The 26,975-nt window shown below is 35.5% G+C and overlaps 1 protein-coding gene across 3 annotated transcripts in view; it reads right to left on the reverse strand.

The window, feature by feature from the left end:
• Positions 1 to 4,792, reverse strand: part of LOC131061997 (monodehydroascorbate reductase) — a 74,747-nt gene extending 69,955 nt beyond the window's left edge. Inside the window, exons 1-3 of one of the 3 annotated variants that reach the window (XM_059221449.1) lie at positions 4,627 to 4,792; positions 4,411 to 4,494; positions 2,139 to 2,210 (exon numbers count right to left, since the gene is read on the reverse strand). In XM_059221449.1, coding sequence (XP_059077432.1) covers positions 2,139 to 2,210; positions 4,411 to 4,461 — 123 coding nt within the window. In that variant the 5' untranslated portion in view covers positions 4,462 to 4,494; positions 4,627 to 4,792. Of the gene's footprint in view, positions 1 to 2,138; positions 2,211 to 4,410; positions 4,495 to 4,589 lie in introns of all 3 variants that reach the window. The other 2 variants (XM_057995846.2, XM_057995839.2) reach the window with 2 other exon arrangements.
• Between the last annotated feature and the right edge of the window lie 22,183 nt (positions 4,793 to 26,975).

The following is a 26,975-nucleotide window of genomic DNA, read 5'->3' on the forward strand; positions in this document are numbered from 1 at the left end:
CATTCTTGGACGAGAATCTTTTAGTTGAATAGTGGTGGAGTATTTACTGCTGGAATATTTTTGACCAAGTGGTGGTCCAGTCAATGCATGATGAATCGTCTTGCATGCAGCCACCTTATTAATGATTCTATGACAGATTCTTCGCTCATGTCGTCGTCGCATGAGGAATGATGGGCATTTATTAGTGTTTATTAGTGTTTATTGTATTTCGAGCATGTTCAATGTAATGGGGTGCATTTAATGCACTAATGGACGCCATTTTTGGGCTCTTGGAATAATTGTATATGGGCTTTATGGGGTATTTATTGCTGATTCCCACCTTGTTGCATCTTGAGTGGGGAATCTTCTAGGGTGAAACCCTAATTAGGGTTTGCATGGCCTGAGGCCTATATAAAGGGGTGACCCCCCTCATTTGTAAGGGAGGAGAGATTATTGTCTGAGATTGTTGCATCGAGATTGTTTAAGTAGCCAACTTAATATATTGTTCGATTTTGATGGTGTGTTCTTGTTCTATTTTAGCAATCTGTGTGGTCTTGCTCTCTTCATAGATTAGATTTGCTTTCATGTTGTTAGAAGAACTAGATCTCATAGGATTACTTGTTGCAAAGTCCGAGCCCATACTTTTGGTGTGCAGCTAATTGTTGCATGCTGTGCAAAGTTAGCCTGAGCCCTTTGTTATGTGTGTATGCTTAACTTCGATTATCAGTGGAGATTGTTCAATTTGATGGTCTACATTGGTGATCTGAAAAACCTCCACACACCCTTTGAAGATTGCACTGCCTTCGCGTAGTTGTGCTCTATTGGCGAAGCGAAGCGTGGTTTGATTTTGCATGAGTGATCCCGTCTCTTGTTCTTAGGATTAGATTAGACTCAGCATAGTTCTCTCTACCCTATTCTCATTTAGTTTCAACATATTTTGAAAATCCAAAATCCAAAAATAGGGCTTTCATTGCAAATCATTCACATAGAAATCCTTGAACTTGCATGAGTTTGTTACCCTCTTCAATTGAATACGTAAGGCCCCTTGGGTTAACAGCAAACCCATCAATCAACTGAGTCACATCCACACACTGAAGAAACCTTGGAGTTAGCCGTTTGAAGTTTTTGTGCAATCTTAGCATACGGACTAATTTTGATCAAGAGAGAGTAAGGTGACTATTGGTAACTTTATTTTGTGTTCGACGCTGTCACAAAAAACATGTCAACAGGTCTATTGAAGATCAGAATGCTCTAACTTCTACTTTAGCTCAGAGACCTTAAAGTTCTTTGGGGGACTCAAATATCCTTGCTTGGGGTCAAGAGTCAAGAGGTGTTTACTTGTAATGAAACAAATTGCACAATAGAAGAATCCAATGACATATATACTAAAAATAACTGATAATAATATGCCACTTTGAATGGGCAACCTCCGAATCCACTTTGAGGGGGATAACTCCAATAATCTTCAATAAGAATACAATACTCGACATGATGATTATTACTATCCACTAGCTCCCATATATACCTAATTATGCCTTGGCTGCCACCCACGCCAACTTAAATACTTACCTATAACCATTAGGACAACCTAACCACCTATGATTATAATAATGATTATATAACTTATTTAAGAATTAAGATAGCCACAAGCTGACTACTCATAACCCAATACACACTGTAAGATAAGGGTATAGAAATCACCAAAGGACAAGGACTGGTTTTGGTATGGGAAACAAGAATGGGTGCCAGTATACTATTGTTCGATGAAAAAAATGGGAGATAGACACTTGGTGTGTGTGTGCATGTGTGCATGTGTGCGGATCTGTGTGTGCTAGTCTGTGTGATTTTATAAAGAAGTATATAACTATACAATGGTTATACAACTTTAAAAAATGTAAAAATATTTCAAAATTAAAAACAAACATTTTAAAGTAAAAAGTAGATGTCAACGAAATCAAGGATAAATTAAACCGATATTTGATAATCACCATCATAAGATACATTTAAGTTTCAACTCATGCTAAACAGTAAAATCCTGTTTTTATTGTTTGCTCGGCAGAATGTGAAACTAAAACATTTTTATCTAATACAAACGTATTCTTACAAGAAAAACAACCATAATCCATCAGCAACTTTCAGAATAAGAAAGCAGAACATACAGCTTCTTTTGATATGATGGCAAGCTCCCCGGATTTAAGCCCCAGCTTGACAAATTCTCTTGCGGCATAACCCTGCAAATCAGTCCAGAAAAGTCGTTAATTCCTTGATTATTCAAATTATGCATGGGCATGGGGAACAAAAAAAGGCTGTTAATGAATTGCCCTATTAATCACCAGTGCTATCTAACTGGTATTGCATTACACATAAATGAAACTGTCAATAACCATAAAATTATCATGCAATTTAATCTCCACAGATTTAATGACCAGCTTTAAGTTCATAGAACTTGTTTATATTTTCACTCTAGTTTCTTCCTTACCACAAAATGTTATATGCTGGAAGCATAAATTTCATACTCAAATGAACCTGCATCATACTCTGTGATGCACTACAATTATGAAGCTCTGCACCTTAAAATGGCATATCCCTAATCCTCTTCTTCTTTCATAGTACTACACTGACCACAGTGAGCACAGTCACCGGAAAAATTTAATGCACCAATTTTTTTTCAATACATAAAATGAGCTCTGCAACAAACCTACCAAGAAAGAATATCAGGCAGGTGTAGCTTGTTAAATAAAATTGTTCAGATACTAAATCCATCTTCAAGCAAGATCACTGCATCTATTTTCTTCTCTTTTTTCTGCTGGCTATGTAGGTATAATAAACTTTCATCTAGCTAGAATAAGAATTTTCTCTTGCCAACTGAAATACGCATGCTTGTCATAGAATTGGAAAATCTTCAGGCCTAACAAAGTATTGCATTGAAATCATATCGCATTACCAGACCTTTTCACCTTCCCTTTTCAAATAATACCACTTCAGTCAGATTGTATCAATCCACATTTTTTGTCAAATTGATCAAGCATACTTTTTTTGCATCTTTTATGTTGATCTAGACCGTACTATACTCATGTTTCCTTGTTTGCAAGGCCTGTTTAGATCCCGAAGGTTAGCATCCTTCCAAAGGACTACAATAAAATCAAACCCAACTCACCAATGTTCTCTATCTAGTCTCAAAATCTGTCTAGAGAACCACATAAGCCCATAAGTCACCCTCTATGATCATTTTTCAATGAGAAAGTCTAAAAATTTGCACTGTTCATTATGTTTTGGCAATAGTTAATCCAAAATCTCCTGTCGGCTTATCGTTCGCCTGCCATGATAATTGATACTGCCCATTATACTAGTCGGGAACTAATAATTACAATCTTGCCTAGAACTAATAGGCGGATCCAAACTGAACCTACCAATAATCCTTATTAATGTTTAGCAACAATTAGTTGTAAATGTCCATGAATCTAATTGGGTACCTATCATGATCATCAAGCTATCAAACAAGTCTACAGATTTTCACAGCATCCTTAACTAAAAAGTATTAAGTACTAATTACTCCAAAAAATTTGGGGCTATATACGAAAAGCTTCGCATCCAATACAAAAGTCGTCACAAACTTGACAGGAAAATAATAGGCCCTATGAATCCTCTATCCATTCCCCCATTCTCACTGTCTTTACAAATTAGTAAGACTCGGCACAATTCCACAGATCATGTATCAACAAATAAACGGGAAAGAGGGTATCTAGTTGAAGAACCTCGTTTGGTATTTGTTTAAAACCCCTTAGTAACAAGTAAGAAGTAATGAATGCCACTTTAATTTGCAACACATCCAGCTTATTTTTGCCTCGCTTAACAAACCCATAACACTAAAACAGGCAAACTCGGGTTTGTATCTAGGCTTCGTGGTCTGGAGAACATTATCACTTTCAGATTTATCGATTAGAATGTCATCGCGGTTCGAACTATACCTATCCCATATTACAGACCTTTAATATTACAATAGAGCTAATTCAAACGCCCACCAATCGATCGGACCCTGTTAGTATGTGATAATGTGTTCTATGAAATCCCAAAACCCGTTAATTCTTTTTCATTTATTTCCTAGAGTTTGAAGAAATATGTTGTTGGGCATCTGTAATCAACCAGGTCATCTCAGAGGCAGGTCTAAGTTTCAACATTGACCTCATATCTGCTCCATGTTTTGCAAGAGGAAAATTCAAATCAAAATTTATCGATCGATGTCATCAACTACCAGGATGAAAATCAATCCTATTGCAAACCTAAAACCAGACATGGCCTTTGTTAATTCCATTTCTTAAAAAAAGCCATTTTCCCCTTGGAAGGATAGATCGATGGGTACAAAACAATAAATCAGATCAACCAAATGCATCATACAAAAGTAAATGCATGAGCTCAGATTCTTGAACTTACAGCTGCTACGCCTCCACCCAAAATAATATACTTGTAAGAAGCCTCCGCCATGGCGATCGAAGAAAATATGTGTAATTGAATGAACTACAATTGCAGAGGACAAAGACGAGACCCAGCTTAATAGTCGAATTTGAGCAGAAGAATAGAATAACGAAAAGAGGAAATAAAAAGTCAAGAACCTTTGTACTATTCCAAAGAGACGTTTATTTTATATACTTTTAATGAAAGCTTGGCTGTTACCGAGTCATCCACAATCAACTACCTAATCCCACAATCACCGAACACCCCCTTCACACCACACTGAGGAATCTTTAGCAGTGGTGTCCTATTAGGCCACCTGGAATCTACTATACCATTAAATTAAATTACGGTGTGAGCTTTGAATCCTCATCTGGCTCGATTTGTGTGGAGTATACATATCTCCTTTTTTATGGATAAACGTGTTACAGCAGGTCCTCCACATTTAAGGGAGCCACTACCAAATATTCAAAATTTTAGTTGAATAATAAATGTGAAAAATCTTGGTTACGAATTTTAAGCAGGTTCATAAAGAATTCAAGACAAATACGTTATTCAAAAAAGGTATTTTCAAGATATATATATATAGATAATTTATATTATTAGACGATAATAACATTGGTATGGAATATGTAAGAAATATTAATTTATATTATTTTAAAATAAAATTTGAAATGTAATTTTTGAAATATTTTTAAATTATAGTTTATATTTCATAATTTGTAAATTATATTTTTTTTTTGGATAATAATGATTTTTTATTGAAATAAAGCATAGAAATTACAAAAAGTTGTCAATTTCGGTAAACCAATTGGTAATGTATCAAAATCTAGTGCATCTATTCTTACTACTATCCCTTTGTCATCTATATAGATTTACACCTACGAGCCAAAACATATACACAATAAGTATGACATCTTCCTTCAAACCCCAAAACACTATAATCACCTATCCATACTAAACTATTCCATGCAATTTTTACAAAAAAAGACACCAAAAAATTCCTTTACATAAAACTTTGAAATATCATTCATAGGAGCCCCCCATCAGACCATTTACCCACTAGTCTTCAAGTGCAAATTCTCCATCTATCGTCATCGTCATCGTCATCACCACATCGTCCTAGTCTTCCCCTCCATACGCTCGCTTCTCGACGTTCTTTGTGTTGGTCTTCTCCACTTCTTTAGAAGGAAGAAATTGCATCAACAATTTCCACCTGACCGTCACCTCAGCCCGCCTCTTATCTCTATTTTCCCCAATTTGCCACCTAATGAAAGGCATTAGCAGGTAGACTCTCTCCTTCTCAAATGTTTTTCTCCTCATCTCTAATATCAAACCCAATACCATTTGATATCCTCCTTTTGACCCACCTCCAGTCTTCATGCCACTGTCATAGCTACTATGTCAACATTGATTCTATATCTATGCTCTGTTTGCATAAAAACCTCCCCCAAAAGCATTTCCATAGCCTACATAAAGGGCTTCTCATCATATTTGAAGATTTGTTTGTCTTTTCTCATAAATCTTCCCTAAAAAGGCTAACTATTGCTTTGATGTATAGAGTGTGAATGTCACTTCCATTCTGCTCTCACTAGCCACACGTCCTTCACAAAGAAAAACAAATTCATATGCCTTCAAGTTTTTTTCTCTCCCTTTAAATCCATGTCATCTCATCTCTCGAGCTTAGCTTGCATTGATTGCATCATTTAACGGCGACGTACAACCAATCCCAAGGATCGAGAGCAGGATCGAGAGCAAGATCTCAAAAATCCTCTACAACACATTCCCCTATCACTTCATCATTAAATGAGATCGCCCATTTATAAAGGGCATCTACTACCTCGTTCCCTAATCATACCACATGCATGAGTTGGAAGTCTTCAAATTTAAAAATAATTTGCTTGGCAATAATTACATATTTAAATGTTAAGCATTAATATTACCACTTTTGATGGCATTAACAATAATTAGTGAATCCCCTTTGAGCTGGATTTTGGACAACCTCATCTTCTCACTCGCTCATAATGCCTGAATCGCTGCCTCAACTTCAGTGATATTGTTTGTGCCATTTGGTAGTTTACAAGCTCCAAGAGCCAAGATATTGCCTTGCTAGTCATGAACCACCCAACCAGCACCCTATGGCCCTGGATTGCCCTTTGATGCTCCATCAAAATTAATTTTGTACCATACTTCTAACGGTTGTGACCATTCCACCATTCTTTCCTTCCCACATCCCAGATGAACCCGAGCAAGCCCATTAACAAGTACGTAAATTATAGTTTTAATTATATAATGATAATTAATTGTGAGTTTAATATTTTATATTTACATTTAAAGGTATATTCAATTTTTTATAACGTAAATACAAAGTTGTTATTGGAAAACTATACTATTTTAGGTGAAGATGAATAATTGATTACATTATTACTAAAAATTGCACCTTGGTGTGCAATGAGTATGTCGAAGAGGTGTGGAAGGTCAATTAGAAAATTTAAAATTAGTCTAATTTTTACATAATTTTTTGTAGTACATGAGGTTAATCAACAATCCATTCAAAAAGTGTTTTTTTTTTTTTAAAAAGGTCTTAGTGGACAAGTGATAGTTTCAAATTAACTATGCATCCACTCACAAGAATCCAATCATAATTGAAAAAAAAAACTTTGAATGAGGAAGATAATCAAGTTTCATTATCAACAAGCTCATGTTATGTTTGCAATATGGTGAGAGGGAGAGAGGGGTAGAGATAAGGATAGAAAGAGGGGGAAGATCAAGATAGAGAAGAAGTTAGAGAGAGAGAGAGAGAGAGAGAGAGAGAGAGAGAGAGAGAGAGAGAGAGAGAGAGAGTGATATAGAGAGAGATGGAGAGATATAATGGTAGAGAGAGATTGAGATAGAGGGATAGATGAAAGAAGAATTATTCACACACACACATACACGTATTGGAATGCCTTGTCTAAAGGATCAAGGCAAAATCGACTAACAAAATTATTTTTTTGAAATACTTAGATTAACACACCACTTCATGGAAGATAAAAGAGTAAATAATCTTATTTGCAAGGGGATTGTGCATGAAAATTTCGCACAAAGTTATGATACCAACATGATTAAGATAAGAGAGTGGTCCTCGTTGTTGTATAAGCAAGGTGGTATCAGGGGAAGACTAATCTTTTCCAAAGCAAGCTCGATCACAAGGGAGCATCAAAAGGGTTCATAAGGGCACCCGAGAATCCCTTGGGTCATCCCAATAAAGATCCTTCAATAGGGAGATATCGATTATTAGAGTTTAATTTTCTAGGTATTTTCTATGTCTCAGAAAACTACATTTTCGGAGGTCTTTGGGATGGAATTTAGGGACTGAACATCCACCAGTCTCTTAAAACCACTGATGTATGCAAGGTTCAAGATATTGATTTTAGATCTCGGTGAGCTCTTTCTAACAAGGTATGGAAGATTATTTTTTTATCATTAGGCTAGGAGATACGACCTTTCGAAGTTAGGGTAAAAATCAACTCTAGATTGGATAACATAAGATTTCTTATTGGGGTTCATAGGTTAGAGATTTTGCTTTACCTTGTTTGCAAACTAAAGAAAAATCAACAAAGGAAGCTCAAAGTCTGATGTTTGAAGAACAATCGGGGGTCCAACATACCAAATGTAGTGCCCCTCCCTGACTCCTCCATTATGAAAGGATGTGATAAACACTTTTAGATTAGTTCATGTTTATTTCCTATGATGATTTATCTTAGATGTTTCATATTAATAGATGATATATTATGATTTATGAAGATGATGATACATCTAGATTATTACAATGGATGGACTTATATTCGATGATCTATATGCACTTATTATACATGTGTGATTTATATTGCTTATGGTGATGATGGTATCATGTTCATGCTAACACAACTTCATGATTATATTGGATGAGATGATAATGTGATTGTTGTGATTTTCTTACTACTGTATTCGTGATAGAGACGATGTCATATCACTCATTGCAAGCATGATATGATGTTGTGATTCTCTTCAGTTGTTTGATTATTTATGATATATGCAATGTTTATGTTGTCTCCTGGATATTGGTGGATGCAAGTTTGCAGGTAATAAACATCGACTCCACCTGGTCTCACAGGTCTGAGCATGTCTTTATCCAAATGGCAAGTTGATCGAAGGTGACATGAGCTCCTTCTACACACTCTAGGCTTAAGTTGATGTCTTGTCAGTTTAGTGTCTTGGCTTGAGTCATCTTATAGGTATCGTGTGGTATGTTGTTAAACCCTATGATGGGTTGCCTTGTGGAAGTTGTGATTATTTATTAATTAATAATTAATGGATTCATATAGTTTATTAGATATTAAATAAAATTAATGGATGGCATTAATATTTAGATATTATCGTGTAATTTAATTATTGAGGGTTATTATTTATTAATGATATTTTGTGGATCATAAGATTTGGTATTTATCGTTATGCATGAAATATTATTTATTTATTTATTATATTTTATATGAATGTGGGAGATATTAATAGTATTGAGTTTAAATTATATTGGTTGCAGCATTTATATTCATCCATACATTTTATTATTTGTTTGTTATTTATTTTTTGTTCACTTGTCTATTTATTGGTTATTATTTATTTACTTACCCCTTGTTATGATTGGCGTTTTTTTGAGTTGTGTTTGTGAGATAATATTATTTAATTATTTATTTATTTATTTTGTGGATTTAATTGGGTGTTTATATTTATTTGTGCTTATGATTTTTTTTTTAATTTATTGGTATTTGGTTTATTTTTACTATTTACCCTTTTTATTTATTTATTAAGTATTCTACCTACCTACCCTCTTTTACTATTGGGTTGTTATTATTATTTAATTTCTTTTTACCCATTTGGATTATTAAATTATTATTCATCCTACCTACTCTATTTTATTATTGGTTGAGAGATCTGGGCAAGTTAAATAATATTATTTAATATTTTCTTACCTTGAATTTGGGTGTGGTTGATAAGAAATATTATATTATCAATTATTTTGATTGGTGGATATTTTTGTATAGTTTTGAATGTAATTTTACTTATATGGCTTTCTAGTTTTGTCGAGGGTTGGCATTTTTGGAGATTATTCTACATACTTTGAAGATTTTTGTTTGCTCGAATTTGGCTTGGGTTTTGCTTGATTTTGGATTTGGAATTGGTTTCTCTGAATTTCTTTGTCATCACTTCTATATTCTAGGTTGGTGGTATTTCTACTTCTTGCATTTCTGAAAAATATTGTTTGCGCAGTGCCTGCAAAAGATTGTTTTCAAGTACATGCTAGGAATAATTATATTGAGTATAAGTTATAATGTATATTTTAGGGGAGAAATTTATATATAAAAATATATATGTGAAATCTATTTGCTAGACTATAGTCGTGTATGGTTTTACTATGTATTACCTATGCATTTTTTAGTACGACAGACTTGCTCTAGTAGTCTTGGTGTCATCTTGTTTGATTATGGATTACTATTTGTCGTCGAGTATTTTTCGCCGGGTATTTGTCATCAGTTATTTGTCGTTGAGTGTTTTTCATCAGGTATTTGTTGTCAGGTGTTTGTCATCGGGTATTTGTCATCGAGTATTTGTCATCGGGTGTTTGCCATCGAGTATTTGACATCAAGTGTTTGCCATCGAGTATTTGTCATCGAGTGTTTGTCGTCAAGTATTTGCTATCGGATGTTTGCCATCGGGTATTTGTCATCGGATATTTGCCATCAGGTATTTGCCATTGGGTATTTTCCATTGGGTATTTGCCATCAGGTATTTATCATCAGGTGTTTGTTGTCGAGTGTTTTCCATCAGGTATTTGTCATCGGGTACATTACAGTGATATCAGAGCTACATTGGTTATTATAAGCGCTGGATCTATCGGCATATGCACTAAAACTCTTTAAAAATACGCTGTAAAAATATGCAAAAGTGCTAGTTTAAGTTGTCTCCTGTGTTTTGGTCATTCAGTCATTTTGAGTTGATTATTCTAAATTGATTTTGTACTAGAGGTTGTACCTTGAGGGTTTTGAGTTGTCCATAGTTGCTGTTGTGATCGATATTGAGTTAATGAGCATTTGTTGGTGTTTTTATGTACTTGCAAGAGGTGATTGCCTTGCGATTGTTATTTTGATTCATGTATGCAGCTCCAACAAGATGGCATATACCTTGTTGTAGAGGGTTATTTGGGTTAGCTCTAGCGAGATGGGAAATGCCTTGTTGTAGAAGATTATATTGAATTATGGTTTATGTCTAGCTTTGTATTATTTATGGACGAGGCTCTTGGTTTATGTTGCATTTGGCATTATGCTTTTGTGTCTTGGTTCATATTTGCACAGTCTTTGTGGTTGTTAGCATGGTTGTATGTATAAGCTTGTGGATTTGAGCCTCATTGAGTTGTTATTGATTATGTTTTACCCTAAGGTTTTGGTCCATGGTTAGGGAGAGTGGGCTCTCATGTGCGGACTGGGGTCATGAGCAATAGGCTACTAAGAGGTTCCTTGTAAGGATGCATAGAGTCTAGACTACCAAGAACCACATTGAGGGTTTTCCTTGATTTACAAGTGATAGCCATAATAAATTAATTAGTGGTGTAGACACCTAAAATTAATACATAATTAATTGATTTAATTGTGCTATCTGTGTTCTTCTCAGTGTTAATTAAATCTAATTTAATTAATCCTCACTATTGTCCAATAATTGATTTATCATATAAATTAATTATTTCCCTATTCTTCTAAAAGTCGCCTCAATAATTATTTCCTCTAAACCTACTCAGTTAATTAATTTTAATTAAGCAACCTAATCATGTGATTCCTACAAATCACTTTTCCTAATCCCCACTTAGCCTAATTAATTCCTCTAGAATCTCTCATAATCTCACTTATCATTATTCTCCAATTTTAAAATTATCCCACTCATGTCACATCAATCTTGAACCTCTCAAAGAAATTCAAATTTCTTTGAATCCCCTATGCATCCTCACTTTTAAATTCAAATTTCTTTTCCCCCCTTTTTCTAAGGAATTTTATATTCCTTTTTATTTCTCCAATGCATCTTTGATCCATGTCCACTATCTTGAATCAATCTTAGCCCTTCATAAGCAAATTAATTTTGGCCCTATGGCCTTCTCCAATCTATAAATTGGAGCATCTTTCCTTCTCAAAGGGGTCTTCCATCCTTCTATCATCAGGCTGCTAATTTTTCCTCTCATCTCCTTCTATCACATTTCTATCATTTTCTCATAGTCCTCTATCAAATCCTTATCATCCATATCCATCTATCTTTCATCCAAATCCAAATCCTTAGCCCATCTATCTTGTTGAACATTTGAGAGCAATCCACATCTACAACAAGCAAAGAGAAAATCAAGTGGAGCATCAAAGAGGCGCCTTCACTTCATCAAGCTCAATCCGAGGAACAAGTGAAGATTGGTAAATTTATAATGGTATTTCTTAAGTTTGTTTGAATATTTCATTCATATTTCCATTCAAACTAACCATTTATCTTCATCCCAGATTTCCCTTGGTTCATTTTGGCACGCCCGATGGGACCCACGTCCCTAGTTTAATGATTTTCTTCAAGTTTTTGTGATTTTTTAGTAGCAGGTGTCAGAATAGCACGGGCAACTGCAATTTGGTGCGAGCGATATGGGTTCAACCCAGGAGAAAGAGTCTTTGGCACGTGTGCACACGCTTCAGCGCGTGCGATTTAAATTTAAATTTTCCTAACCCACCTTTTTGCAGGTCTACTAATCAACGCAAGCAATTCTGGAATAGGGCATTCGACTCCAGCATTCTTTCATTCACTTTCGTGTCCTTATTCTTATTCATTATGCTTTCTATTTTTTAATCAGTCACTAAAAACATACATAAAAAGGAAAAAAGATTTTTAAAAAAATAGTTAATCCTTTTAATCTAGACTTTTTATTTTAGAAACGTCGCTTTAGCGCGAGCGTATTGAAACCATCCTGCTCATTTTCAAAAATTTGAATTTTCAAATTTATTGCTAACCACTAACCTTTTTTGTTTTTTGACGCGAGCGCACGCACTTCGGTGCGATCGATAGTATAGCAACTCGACTACTCTTGGTATAATCCGAGTTTTTTGAATTTTTTCTTATTTTATGTATTTTTTGTTTTCAGACTTCACTGTAGCGCGTATGCAGGTGTTTCAGCGCCTACGCAAGCGCTTCAGCGTGGTTGTTTGCGGAACAACGCGAGTGTTGTTCCTGCAAAATTTTGTCTATTGATCATATTTTTGAGTTTTGTAGGTCCTATTCGAGCGGTCCAAGACATATTTTGAGACTACTAATTTGTTGTTTTTGTAGGTTGCCTAAGGAGATACAAGCAAACATTAAGTCTTTTTAATTTTTTTTAGGCACTTAAATATAATTAGGTAAAATAACTATTTGTTTTATGTGTTTGAGGAAAGCATAAAGGTAGGAGAGTATGCTCTTGTCTACATAGACAATCAGAAATCCAAACCCTTGAAACTTTTATTGTTTGCTTGCATGCTATTTACCCTTAGCGGGTCTGCCCTCCTGATTTTCCTGACACACTAGCACATGCATTGGTGAGAGGGGAATGACCCAAGTGAGTACGGCTAAAACCCAAGCATTCCAACTCACTATAATAAACAGGCCTCTTGGGATGAAAATATCGGAGGATGAAACTATTTGAGGTTATACTCATATTGAGCACTTTGTAGGGCCCTTGAGGTCTAATCACATTTATGTGACTACCATTGTGCTTGGTACTTTGTAAGGTTATAGGCTTCAATCGTGCTTGCACGACTACAAAGGATAGTCTTCAAACGAAAATCCTTACTAAGAACCCTAAGAATAGGAACTACCCGGTTCACCTCCGAAAGGTGGATAATCTTTGTGCAAGGGAGATAGTAACTCCCCCAAGAGACTTGCCATATCATTCTCCCATTAGCGTTTGGAGTCGGCTAATACGACGTTGAGAATCCATTGCGTGAGACTCAGTGGCCATATTCTGATTAGCTATTGGGTGTGTACTTGAGTCAGCAAGCAAAGGTTTTCCTACTCAGCCAACTTCCTAGGATAGCGTGTTGTGTGGCCAACGTGTATTCATTAGTTGATATCTCTTGCCAAGACCATCCTTCCTCGAACCAATCAAATCCTCCCTCAAAATACCATCTTGTCATCATCAAATCCCTAATTCATTTCTATCTATCCAAGCAATTCTCTAATCCCCAATCCACTTTCATCCATCCAAACAATCATCCTTCCTCAACCAACATTTTTATCCAAATCATTCATTCGACTTTGGATAGCCTTCCCCTTTCTTCTTCCTATTATCTATCCATTCTTCCATAATTATTCTCCTTCTAATCTAATCAAATCTCCAAAATTCCAATCAACTAATCAATCCATCTTTCTAATATGGTAATCCAATCGCTCATTAATCAATCATCCAATCCTTTAATCCAAACATCCCCCAATCAATCATCAGCCCTAATCCAAGGTCAATACCTTGTGTGATTTTTATTTAGACCTTTATTTTAAAATCAAATCAATCATCTTGGCTTGTGTGCTTAGGAAATCATCTCCCCCAAGCATATTTGCCTAATCCTTTTATGGTCGATCCAGACCACTATCCTTTTATCTCCTCTTTGGTTAGGGTCACAAGTCTATCCTTAGTAAAGGGAGATTTGATCAATCTTCATAAGGTCTAAATTTTACCCTACCTTGGTCATCACCTAGGTTTGTGGTCTTTATCATCAATCCCCCACCCAAAATATTAATCTAAGGACTATGGTGCAATCTTCATCAATCCTCAATCAAGCCATCAACCAATCTAATCCAATCAAATCCAATCCATCATCATTCGAAGCCAGGTCATAATCCTCATCTTCATTTAACATCATCTTCATCATATTTCTCCTCCAAAACATATACATCCAATTCCAACCTAATCCCTCATTCTCAACATGGCTACCCAGAATTTCAAAGGTTGGTATGAGAAGATGCTCATGGAAGTTCACGAACCACCTCAACCTGCCTACCAAGTCAATCCCATAACCTCCCATCTATCTATCATATCCCCATCAATTTCATCTCAACACACTATATCCAATCCCGATCTATATCATATCTCTTATCCTTCCTCTACCTTTGACAAGGGAAATCCATCTTATTCCCCATCTATACCTCCATACTATCCATCATCCTCATACCCCTCTAATCCAATATGTATACCTCCATCTACCCTCCCATCCACATCCCAATCCCCATCCTTTTACAACACCTTCATTACCTCTACTCCCCATCCAAATCCTTTACTCCATAGTCCTCCAAGTCTTAACCCTAATTCCCCAATCCTTATCCTCCATCTAATCCCAATCCTCCATCTAATCCTAATCCTCCAAAATTTGTATTATCCACATCCTCTAAGACCATCATTCGTGATCTTATCCAAGACATTCTAGTAAAGGAGACAAAATCCTCACCTCGAAACAAAGTTGCCAAATCTCTTCAAGTCATCCATCCACCTCAATCACCTCCAACTCCATCTACTCACATCAAAACTTTTGTATCCTCCTCCATCGCACAATCCCCACAACCCCAAACACACAAAGGGCTTGTTCCAAAGAATGCTAGCATAGAATCCTCTCCATCTCATGATGTATCTCCCTCCACTCCATCTAATAATCCCATCCCCTCCACCTCCTCTCATGATCACATGATCTCTACATTCAATCCTCTCCCACCATCACATGATCCTCTTCCATCTCATTATCCAAACACACATCCCACTCCATCTCATGATACCCTCACTAGTCAAGATCAAACTATCCCTTCATCTCCATTTCATGATCCCAATCCATCTAAAGATCCTAATCCCCCTTCCACATCCCATCCCCCTCAAAATAGGCTCGCATCTTGTTTCCAAAATAAGTATCTTATCGGGAAAAGAAACACTCAAGGTGTTGGTACATCTCCTCTTCCTCCAAAATCCAAAATCCTTTCATATAAATAAAAATACCACCATCCCTCATCTTCCGCATCCATCTTAGGACCCTATGTTCCAAAGCTAAATCCTCCATTCCTTCCATCCATTTTGGGTCCTTACATCCCTCCATCCACCACCCCACCACCTCAAATAATCCCTAAGCAAGATCAACAAAGACACACATCCTTGAATCCCTCCCAACACTTTCATTCCATCATCCCACCATCCATAAATTCCATCAACCCTTCATCCTCATGCACCCATCCCATTGCTATTGGAAGCAATTTGGGCGCCAAATCTAAAATGCACAAAGTCAAGAATCCACAAAAATCAAAGGATCAGCATGTCCCCTCAAAACGACATGCTCAAAAGAAACATATGATTTGAAAGAAAGGACAATCCAAAAGGCCGCAAAGGCTCCAAAAGAAAAAATAAAAAACTAAGTGGATTCCTAAGCTACTTCTAGATGCAGAACAATCAAAATTGGCATTCAAACTTGCTAATCCAAAAGCTCCATCCATTCACAATTCCTCCATCTAACACTCCGCCATCATCAAAATCCATATTGGGCCCCTACACTACCACCAACTCCATCATCCCCTTCTTCTATTTTGGGTCTTCATGTCCCAAAATTCACATTTTATCCTCCATCTAATTTAAAACCCCCTCCTCCACCACTTCACCACCCTTCAAGGTGTGTGCCAAATTATGATCTTCCACAATTTTTTCAAAACCCCATCCATTATCCAATATCCATTTTTCACAATCCCATTCTGTTAGTCCAATCCTTTGCAAATCCTTATCTTCCATGCCCTATCCATTTCATCTCCCCAATCATTTTTACCAACATCTATGAGCATACCTCCAGTTCAAAGAAATACTAAGGGATGCTATCCATGAAACTAGATGCTTGAGTCCTCCCTTCCTCCTTCACACATCCACTCTCTTCCAAATCCACTTATCATCACCCTTATCCATCCAAACTATTCCAAAAAATCTCAAAAATTCAAAAAAATAAAAAAATCAAGAAAAATCCAAAAATCCCCCCCCCCCCCCCCCCAAAAAAAGCAAAAAAATTAGAAAAATAAAGAAAAATCATTTCATCCAATGGTGAAAACCACTTCTTGTGGTGCCTTGGGTAATTATCATGATGAAAACTTGGCAAACAAGCATTACGTGTAATCCCCCCTCTTGCACTCTACACTTGGGGGCAAGCTTCATCCATGTTATCCTACCATCTTCATTATCAATATCTCTTATCCTTTATCCAACTCCTATCTACATCCATCCTTCTTTACTATCTTTGATCTTGACCATCCTATCCATATTGTCCATCGCATATTCCCTCATCCTATCCAAATCTATCATTCATTCCTACATTTGATCTTGATCAATATAGAGGTAAAATAACATTTGTGAATGCGTTGAAAAGTACAAGCCTTAAAACCTCTATCCATCCATATCAATAACACATTATCTTTCCACCTCATACATTATTATCCACCATCTTTCCTATCCTTCATTCCACTACCCTTAGTGGGGCATTTTCCTCCTTTGCAACATAGTTCTTGTATCCCCCCTTCCACCTATTCTTCATCCCTTTAGTCCTCCTTATCTTAGCCCCATCCATCCACTTAAGAAATCTCCCCATCCATCCATTCTCTTACCAATCCTTGGTTCTCCCTTGTCATTGGTTCTAGTCCATCTATCCTATATCCACCAATCCACCCCACCCTATCCAATTGTATTTTTAATCCAATCCTATCTCATCCAATCATATTCTACATCTCTTCCAATTCAATCATTAATACCATCCCAAATCCAATCCTACTCAATCATCCATCCCCCTTTTCATCCTATCTAATCATTTATCCTTCTTCCATCTTATCCAATCCATCAAACTGAGCTTTTCCCATCTACCTGAGCTTACACTAACTTGCACCTAATCCAAACACCCATCCATATTGTGCTAATCAAATCCAAGCAACAATCCTCTCATTTGCAAACCTTGCACATCCAACTTCCCTTTTGCCAATCATCAATTTGTATCCAAATCCATCACCTGCCCATCGGGATGCATCCTTCCCTAGTCTGGCAGTTTATCCAAATCCATGTCCTACTCTTGGCAAGAGATGTCAGTTGGTCATGTGCATGTTGTTTGCATGGTTGATCTTTCTGCTTTGATTTTTATCTTGTGTCCCAGGACTATACTTGCTCATGGTTGCCTTGATCATCCTATATCTTGGTATGTCTCAACTTGGTTATAATGGGGCATCATCTTTGCAATATGGCATGTTTGAGGGTCTTTCTTGTATGAACCTACAACCTTGTATCAGTGTTTCTTAATTCTTACATCGTTGTGTGCAAGATATTCCTGTTTGTCTGAGCGTCAACCCATGCCTCGGATCTTCATATAATCCTGGTTCTTATAATCAGTGGTGTTGACTATCCATGGCAATATCAAACCAAGGTTTTCTCTCTATATTTGCTCAACAAGAAATCCCATCAATTTATCATTTATTTATCTCATTTCATTCACAAGACTCCAATCCATCCATCCTCTTTCCTTCTTCATCACTCTCATTCTTTTATCACCTCGTCTTCTCGTCCATTTCGAGAGCACACCCGTGTTCTTCGAACCCGCATGTCCTCTCGAGGGGGCATACAACTACTTCCTCCTCATCCTTCCTCCTCTCCATTCTTCGTCGTCCTATGATCGAGGCATCATGCTACTAGTCCTTATCCTTTCTTCCACTATGGTTTATTCTTCTTTGATATAACATCACTTCATGACGCTATATCAAAGAGGGGCAAAATGTAGAAACCTAAAATTAATACATGATTAATTGATTTAATTGTGTTATCCTTGTTCTTCTCAGTGTTAATTAAATCTAATTTAATTAATCCTCACTATTGTCCAATAATTGATTTATCAAATAAATTAATTATTTCCCTATTCTTCTAAAGTCATCTCAATAATTATTTCCTCTAAACCCACTCAATTAATTAATTTTAATTAATTAACCTAATCATATGATTCCTACAAATCACTTTTCCTAATCCCCACTTAGCCTAATTAATTCCTCTAGAATCTCTCATAATCCCACTTATCATTATTCTCCAATTTTAAAATTCCCCCTCATGTCACATCAATCTTGAACCTCTCAAAAAATTTCAAATTTCTTTGAATCTCCCTATGCATCCTCACTTTTAAATTCAAATTTCTTTTCCCCCCCTTTTCCAAGGAATTTTATATTCCTTTTTATTTCTCCAATGCATCTTTGATCCATGTCCACTATCTTGAATCAATCTTAGCCCTTCATAAGCAAATCAATCTTAGCCCTTCATAAGAAAATTAATCTTGGCCCTCCATTGGCCTTCTCCAATCTATAAATTGGAGCATCTTTCCTTCTCAAAGGGGTCTTCCATCCTTCTATCATCATGCTGCTAATTTTTCCTCTTATCTCCCTCTATTATATTTCTATCATTTTCTCATAATCCTCTATCAAATCCTTATTATCCATATCCATTTATCCTTCATCCAAATCCAAATCCTTAGTCCATCTATTTTGTTGAGCATTTGAGAGCAATCCACATCTACAACAAGCAAAGAGCAAATCAAGTGGAGCATCAAAGGGGCACCTTCACTTCATCAAGCTCATCCGAGGAACAAGTGAAGATTGGTAAATGTATAATGGTATTTCTTAATTTTGTTTGAATATTTCATGCATATTTTCATTCAAACTAACCATTTATCTTCATCCTAGTTTTTCAGTTGGTTCAAGTGGGTTGGGTAATTAAGATTCACCAGGATAATGAAATTGGTTTTGGTGCCCCACCTCATAGCCCTTGAGTGGAGACTCGGGATGAGCTTGGGATAACCGTAGAGACGGTAAACCAAACTCCCTTGATTTTCTCATAGGTTGAGATGGTTCCACATGTCTATCAAGGGAGCAAGTGGAGATCCCAATGTTATATTTGTATCTGTTCTTTGTGAGGATAGTACGTGATGACACTCTTCCCTACATGTGTACTTGATCTTTATGCCATGGTTGTTGTTATGCCTCTGAGAGCTTATTGTTTTTATTTAGCCTTGTGATGTGATTTTGGCTTATTGATTATTTTGTTGTTTTTCAGTTGTGGATGTTATGTTTTATCCTTTCGTCGTAGGTGTCATCCTAGGTCTAGAGTGTAAGTTGGAACCTTGTGTAATCTCCTAGCATGGGGGGGAGGGGGGGGGGGGTGGTGGGGGGGTTACTTATTGTTTCCATATGGTCGGGTGGTTTTATGCCTTCTTCCATTGGGATGTCCTTCATTGGATGATAGCATGCGTGGATGTGGATTTATCTCTTCATTGTGCAGATGGGTCCATGGAATTGATTCCCATGTATCTTGTTACCTTGTATTCATATGTAATGGGACTTGATGTAGTTGAGGTTATGATCTTTGTAATGGATTAAGATGATGTAATCATTGAATTATCTATGTTGTAATAGGGTGCCTATTATGTACAAGTTAGAGATTGGGAATTATAATGGAATAAGAATTGACATTGGATAGATTTATGTGTATTTTATGATTATTAATGAGAATGTGAGATGATCTTGTATGCTATGGGATATATATTATCTTAATTGGAAAATAATTAGTTCCTTGTTGTATTTATTTCTTGAACATGATTATGTATGGATATCTCATTGGAATGTATGATTATTCTTAGGATAGGAAACAAACTAGACATATATTAGATGATGCTTATTAGGAAAAAGTTGATGTAATTAAGGATTATGAAGAAATCTGAATTAGGAATATTTGGAATTGGTGCTTTAAAATGAATCTAAAGGAAATAAATTAGTGATTGGATTTAATGGAATGTAATTATGATAACTTCATTAAATGGATGGTCTCTTATGTTACTATAAGAAGTAAATGTTAGGATTTGGACGTAGATTCAAATGAAGATGTCAGAATGTGATGAAATTATATGATGCTAGTTATGTTCATGTACTTAGTATTATATTAGGTAATTTGGCGTTGAGATACCCTAGGGAATGTTTATTGATGAGTTGATATTTATTCCGCTTGTGTATTGTGTTCGTATGATTATGTTAAAGTTGATCATGTATGTTTAGTAGATGTTTGATCAATTGCATATGTATATTTGAGTTATAAGTATTGCATTGATTAAGTATAAAAAATATATATAATTCTCTCTATTTGGTTAGATAGTTGGTTAATTTATGTAGGGTATTTTGGTGAGCATTACACCAAATATCAAACATAGGTGAACATGTACAGAGGTCCAACGTCCAAAGTACGACAAACATGGAACCGCCAATGTACAACATCCAAAGGGTCCTCATCAGTGATTGGGGGTAAGGAGTTTTTCCTATCAAGTTTAAAGTCAAATAGTGAAGTCCCAATGCCCAATGTCCATAAAATTGTTAGGGGTGTAAGTTCAAAAGTTACCCTTTTGGGGCTTCAAAATCAGGGATACACCTTCCACTTTTCATAAAGCATTGAATGTGTAAAGTAAACATCTGATGCTCGACACACTTAGGAAAATTTATGTTAGGATTAAAGTGTCATCAACCTTGTAGATCCGACGTAATTAATTACTCCTATTATTTATTGTAAATTATTTATAAGGGGTGGGAGTTTCACCAATGGCTGGAAAAATATTTTACTGCATTGGTAATTACTTATTTAGTGACAACAGTAAGTTAATCATTTATAGGAAATGGTTACTATTCACAATTACTGGATCCAAGAGGTAGCTAAAATTTTAGAGGAGATCAAGCAAACATAGATCTCTCCATTGTATTTAGAAAGCCCAAAAAACCTAGGAAAACTTATCAAATCATTAAAATAAGCCATTGTGACCTAGGGCATCAAGGATTTTTTATGCCTAAATTTACTATTTGTATGGATTCAGTACTGCATGGATCCATACAAACTCATAGGTACCAAGAGTAATTGACAAAAGGAAGGGATATTTTACAGAGAGTATTCTATGACCTACATAAAGTCTTCATCAACACGTGTCATCATCTATATTCTATTATCCTACGTCACTATCTTGTCATGTCATGTTACAATTTTTTTTTAAATGATGTTTTAATTTTTAATAAATTTTAATATTTTTTCCATTAAATTTTTCTATGAGCACTTGGCTCTTATGAGTGGTCATGACTGTGACCAAATCTATTGCCAATATGGTGGCACAAGCAACTATCACTGGGGCCTCACTCTTATATACCACCATCGTTGATTTGGGTCGCCACCACCTCCACGTGCATGCTCAACCTCGTCACTCGCCTGGCAATGGGATATCCTCACCTTCTCTCCTTTGGAGGGACTTTCGTATTATATCTTCGTGATGAATTTAGTTCTTGGGGGTATTGATGAGACCCCCATACATCACTCATTCTATCAATTTTATATGATCTTGTTTTGCATTCTCTCTTTTGGGAAGGGGTATTCTCCCAAATGGTTTTTCTCATTTTCTCCGTTTATGAGAGATCATTTATACATGGGTACCTAATATGGCCTTCATCATTCTTGATATATTTTTTTCTCGAAAGGGTTTCTCCACGTAAATCCTATATTGTGAGATGTGCTTCTTGTATTGTTGTTTTATACTTCATTATTGTTGCTATCTTATGGTGAAATAATATCCATTTATGTGATGTTTTATGTTCATCCAAGATAGGTTTATTAAGCATGTTAAAATGTGGTTTTTGACATAACAAAGAAAATGAATATCTAAATGGTTTTCCGTATTAAGACAACTTAATTTTCAGATTTTCATACAGTCACAAATTTTTAATGGGTATATCCTAAGTATTGAATCTCATCAATAATTTTATTATATTAGAGATTTTCAATAATTTCTAGCAATTTTCCCAACATTTGGTATTAGAGCTTCAAGGGTTTCCATGGTTTGCATGTGCATGTATATGAGTTGCATGTACTTGTGTAAACTCGCATGTTGTTGGCATGTGCTTACATGTGAAGGATTCATCATGTTTTGGTTATGGGTATTCCTCCATTTTGATTTCTTGTCTTGGAAAACTTGTGGGAATCAATTAGAAGAAATTGTGAAATGTTAGTGGCTTGTGGATTGTAGTGGATGTTCTATGTATTAACATTATTTTATAAATTTGTGAGATTGGAAGCCACCTCAAATGAATATTATCAATATGATTTATGTTGGGCTCTTGAAGCTCATGAAGAATATTGTATTTTATGGAGTTGATCATGGGTTTTATTTTTGCATAGGAGTGATCTAGAGCTTCAGTTTTGCAATATGTTACTCTCATCTTCCACGGTGGTTATGTTTCTTTTCCACGTGGTCATGTGTAGTGAAAAGGGTGTACATGTTATTTGCATGCTTTTATCTTTGTAATCACATGCGAAAGCACCTACTATTTGGACTACATTATGGAGTGCTTATGTTGGGTTCGTGGTTTCACCCCTTGGTTGCATGAAAGTATTGGATGATTAGCCACTAGTTGTTTATGAGTTGTGGAGTCGGTTATACAATAACTTGAATGATCCTAAACAAATTGATAAGTTTGTAGTTTTTGCTATTTCTTAAAGTTGTGGGTTTGTAGATCTATGTTTATTCCATTATTCAAATGACACATTTGATGCAAATGTCTAGATGTTGAAGTGGATTTCAAAGTTACAAAGATGATTTTGTAGGTTTTATATGTTAACTAAAATCTGTGGTATGTAGATCTATGGTAAAACTATATTCAAGGAGTTTTGGATGAAGACAATTATAGGTTTCCATGGCTACTTGGAGGGTTATTATTGATCTATGGTTACTCCTATATGGGTTTGTTTGGAAAATAGGGTCTAGCATTGACCCTAGTGTTTAAGTCTTGGAAATTCACATGTTATGCCTAATTATCTCTATTTTGTAAGTTATTGATATGGATTTTGTTTAATAGGACTTATTCTTGGTCACCACTATTATATTGGTATGTCGATTGTAGTAAGAAAATGATTTTATTGGAGTACTTGATATAGTTGCTCATTTGAATCTTATAATTGATTATGGTGCACGAGAAGCTTTGTTCATTCTTAGTGGAGTTTTTTGGTAATGATATTGGTCATAATGCCATGTATAACTCAATATCACTTTTAGTGGGAGCTTTGTGTAGTTAAATTACATGTCATATCTTCTTTTTTTCAAGATTTTGGTTCTAAACTATTGATGTTACAGTGTATAGTGAGTCATGGATAATATTTGGTCAGAAAATGGATGGTCTTTTTGCAATGTTTGTTGATGTCATGTGAAGCTCTTGGATTCTGTCTTCATATTGTAGTGAGAATTTGACATCTTTGGTTCTATTGACAAAGGACATGTAGTATTATATCGTCTTGGTTTGGAGATTGTGGTTTGACTCTTCCTTTTGGGAGCTCTTAGTGTTGAATTCTTTGATTGTGATGGGGCCATGGAGGATCTTTACTTAGCATATGGTTATCATAATGCTTTGAGAGCTTGGTTACATGGTTCAATGGGAGCTTATGGCAATGATGTGGATTCACCATTGGATGGTGGATGATCTTATTCATTGTTTGTTGTTATCCTGGATGGACTCTTGGATTCTATTTTATATGCACCGAGGGTTCTTTGACATCTTGGGTTTCATTGATAGGAGATGACTATCTCCACATGATTGAAGGTTGTTTTGGTTTAGAGTATGGTTTATATTATGTCATGATTTATTCCTAACTTCATATTAGAGTGTTGGCATTATGTAGGTTCTCTTGAGACCATGATATGTTCTTTATGATATATCATGATGTCATGATATGTTTCTTGATTCTATAGTTGGAAGTTTGACGATGGTCTTGTTGGTTCTCTTTGGTTTTGAGTTTTAATCATTTGCTTTGAGCTTCATGATTTTGCAGGGTTGCATTTGAAGTTGGCATGAAATGATTGGTGGATGTTCATCGAGACTAAAGAGACTTGGGCCAAGTTAGAAGAACTCTTGTTTATGGGATCATGTATTAAGATGGATACTCCTTGATGAGGATTTTAGTAGAAAGACTAAGGAGCCTACACCTGGTTATGGATGTGAATCCATTATGGACTCGAAGAGAAGATTGTCCTTTATTATAAGATTTTAATGCTTGGTGTTGTGTGCATAATAAAATCTTGAATCTACTCTTGGTCTAGTTGGTAGGTGAATGATTTGAGAGGTACTTATCACTTGAATATCAAATGAATTCTTATTTTGTATCTTGTCTTCTCATATGAGTTAAGTCTTGAATATAGATATTTTGAGGACTTATGAAGAAGAAGATGCATTATTTTATGGATTTTTGTTGTTCTTCTTGTTATTGGTCTTGGGATATGGATCCACTTTTGAGGACTTATTTGGAGAGGTATAGGAAATGGTTTGTGGCTTTGGGAATATTCAGGCTATGTTATGGGGATGAATTGTTTATTTGATCTAGCTTCAATATGAGAAGATTAAATTTATCGCAGCCATGTTTTCAATATAATTTGAATGTTAGATGTTGATACCCTTTTAGTTTTGGATTAGTGGAGGAGATCTTACTTTACACAACCTAGTACATGTTAGTATGGAACAAGGATATGGTTTGATATGCACATAGTTCTCTCTTTGGTCTTGTTCTTCTTTCAGGATGTTTGTATTCACATGATATTGTTGTTAAGTGTGAATAACTTGGGAGAGCTATGAATACTAGTGGTAAGAGAGGTATTTCATCATATTTTTTTTGTTGGATTTGCATATCAGTGTATGTTTCCTTGACACTATGTGATAGAGTTAGCCACATCCTCTATATGAAGCACTATAGATAGATTTGACATGCTCCGATCTATTTTTAGATTTCACATTACTCATGCAGTGGGAGTTTCTACATATGTATATTGTTATCATGTCATATGTATATGGTTATCATGTTTGGTATCTTGGTTTGTTGATTATTTATGTGATAATGAGATTGCTCATTTTATTGGATTACGATCTACGAGTTGTGTAGTTTGTAGGTGGGTACAACCTATTGATTGCAATGGGATGACTCCGATGTGGACTATCTATATCCACAAGATGATTTAAATGTTATTGCAAACTTTGTTAGTTGGCCTTGGCTTTGGAAATGTGTGCATTGGTATGTTGCATTGAGGTAGAAGGATGGATATATAGAGACTTGATTGTAGTTTTGAGTCAATATGTTAATGTCATGAAGTTTTATTTATGGTGGTATACCTTGGTTTGAGGTATGGTTAGCTTGGATGTATTGCTATTTGTTGTGGTTGTTGTTCTAGTTGGTATGAGTAAGGCAACTACTCAGAGCCTTATCATTTTAATTTTATGCTTATGTTCATGTATAGATTGGTGCAGGACTCAGTGTCAATTGGTATGTTTCACCTTGGCATATTCTTTTCTTCCATAGGTGGCATGTTGGAGGATGTGAGGAGTTCTTTCTTCATGATGGTTACCTGGGTTTCTATTGTAGTTATCTTATTGAAGAATGGGAGCAAGTTAAATAATCAAGTGGTACATGTGTGGCTAAGGGATGATTTTTCTTTGTTTGTGATTCCTATGGGTGTATTTACAATGTATAACATCAAGTGGGAGAATTTCAAGATTAAGGTGTCATCAACCTTTTAAATCCTATGCAATTAACTACTCATAATATTGTTTGTAAATTATTCACAAGGAGTGGGATTTTCACCAATGGTGGTAAAAATATTTTACTGGATCGATAATTATTTATTTAATGACAACAATAAGTTAATCATTTATGGGCAGTGGTTACTATTCACATTTACCATGAGGTTGACCACAAGTAAATATAGGGTACCTAGAACCTATTGTAAGTGTATGATATGTGTAAGAGCATATATTATTCTTGGTGACTTACAATTATAAGAGAATATGCTAATACTAGATGATGCATGTTACGATAGTTTATGACAACATATAAGAGCATCTTATGACAGTTGTCATAAAGTTGTAAGTGCAATAATGGTGATATTTTTGAACTTATAAAAGGGAATCTCAATGGTGGGTCATATGGATTTTTACCATGGTTTTTCATAAGCTTGTTTTGGCCCATGGTAATGTGTGGTATGTTGGGCCTCCATAAGCCTATATATTGAGGGCTTGAGATGAAGACATTATGGGAGTTTATTTTTCTACAAGGCGTTGTTGGATTGAAGGTTTAAAAAGATAAGGAATGATTGTATGCAATATCTATTTCATGAAGATAATACAAGCATTGGCCTCTCTTCTTGGTGGAGTTTTTTCTTGAAAGGGTTTCTCCATGTAAATCCTGTGTTATAAATGTTCTTCTTGTGTTACTAATTTATACTCCATTATTGCTACTATCTTATGGTGAAATAATATTCATTTATGTGATGTTTTATGTTCATCCAAGATAGATTTATTAAGCATGTTAAACTGGTGGTTTTCGATATAACAAAGAAGATGAATATATAAATGGTTTTCCATATTCAGACAACTTAATTTTTAAATTTGTATATAGT

Source organism: Cryptomeria japonica, chromosome 5 (assembly GCF_030272615.1).
Source record: "Cryptomeria japonica chromosome 5, Sugi_1.0, whole genome shotgun sequence".
NCBI classification, from domain to species: domain Eukaryota; kingdom Viridiplantae; phylum Streptophyta; class Pinopsida; order Cupressales; family Cupressaceae; genus Cryptomeria; species Cryptomeria japonica.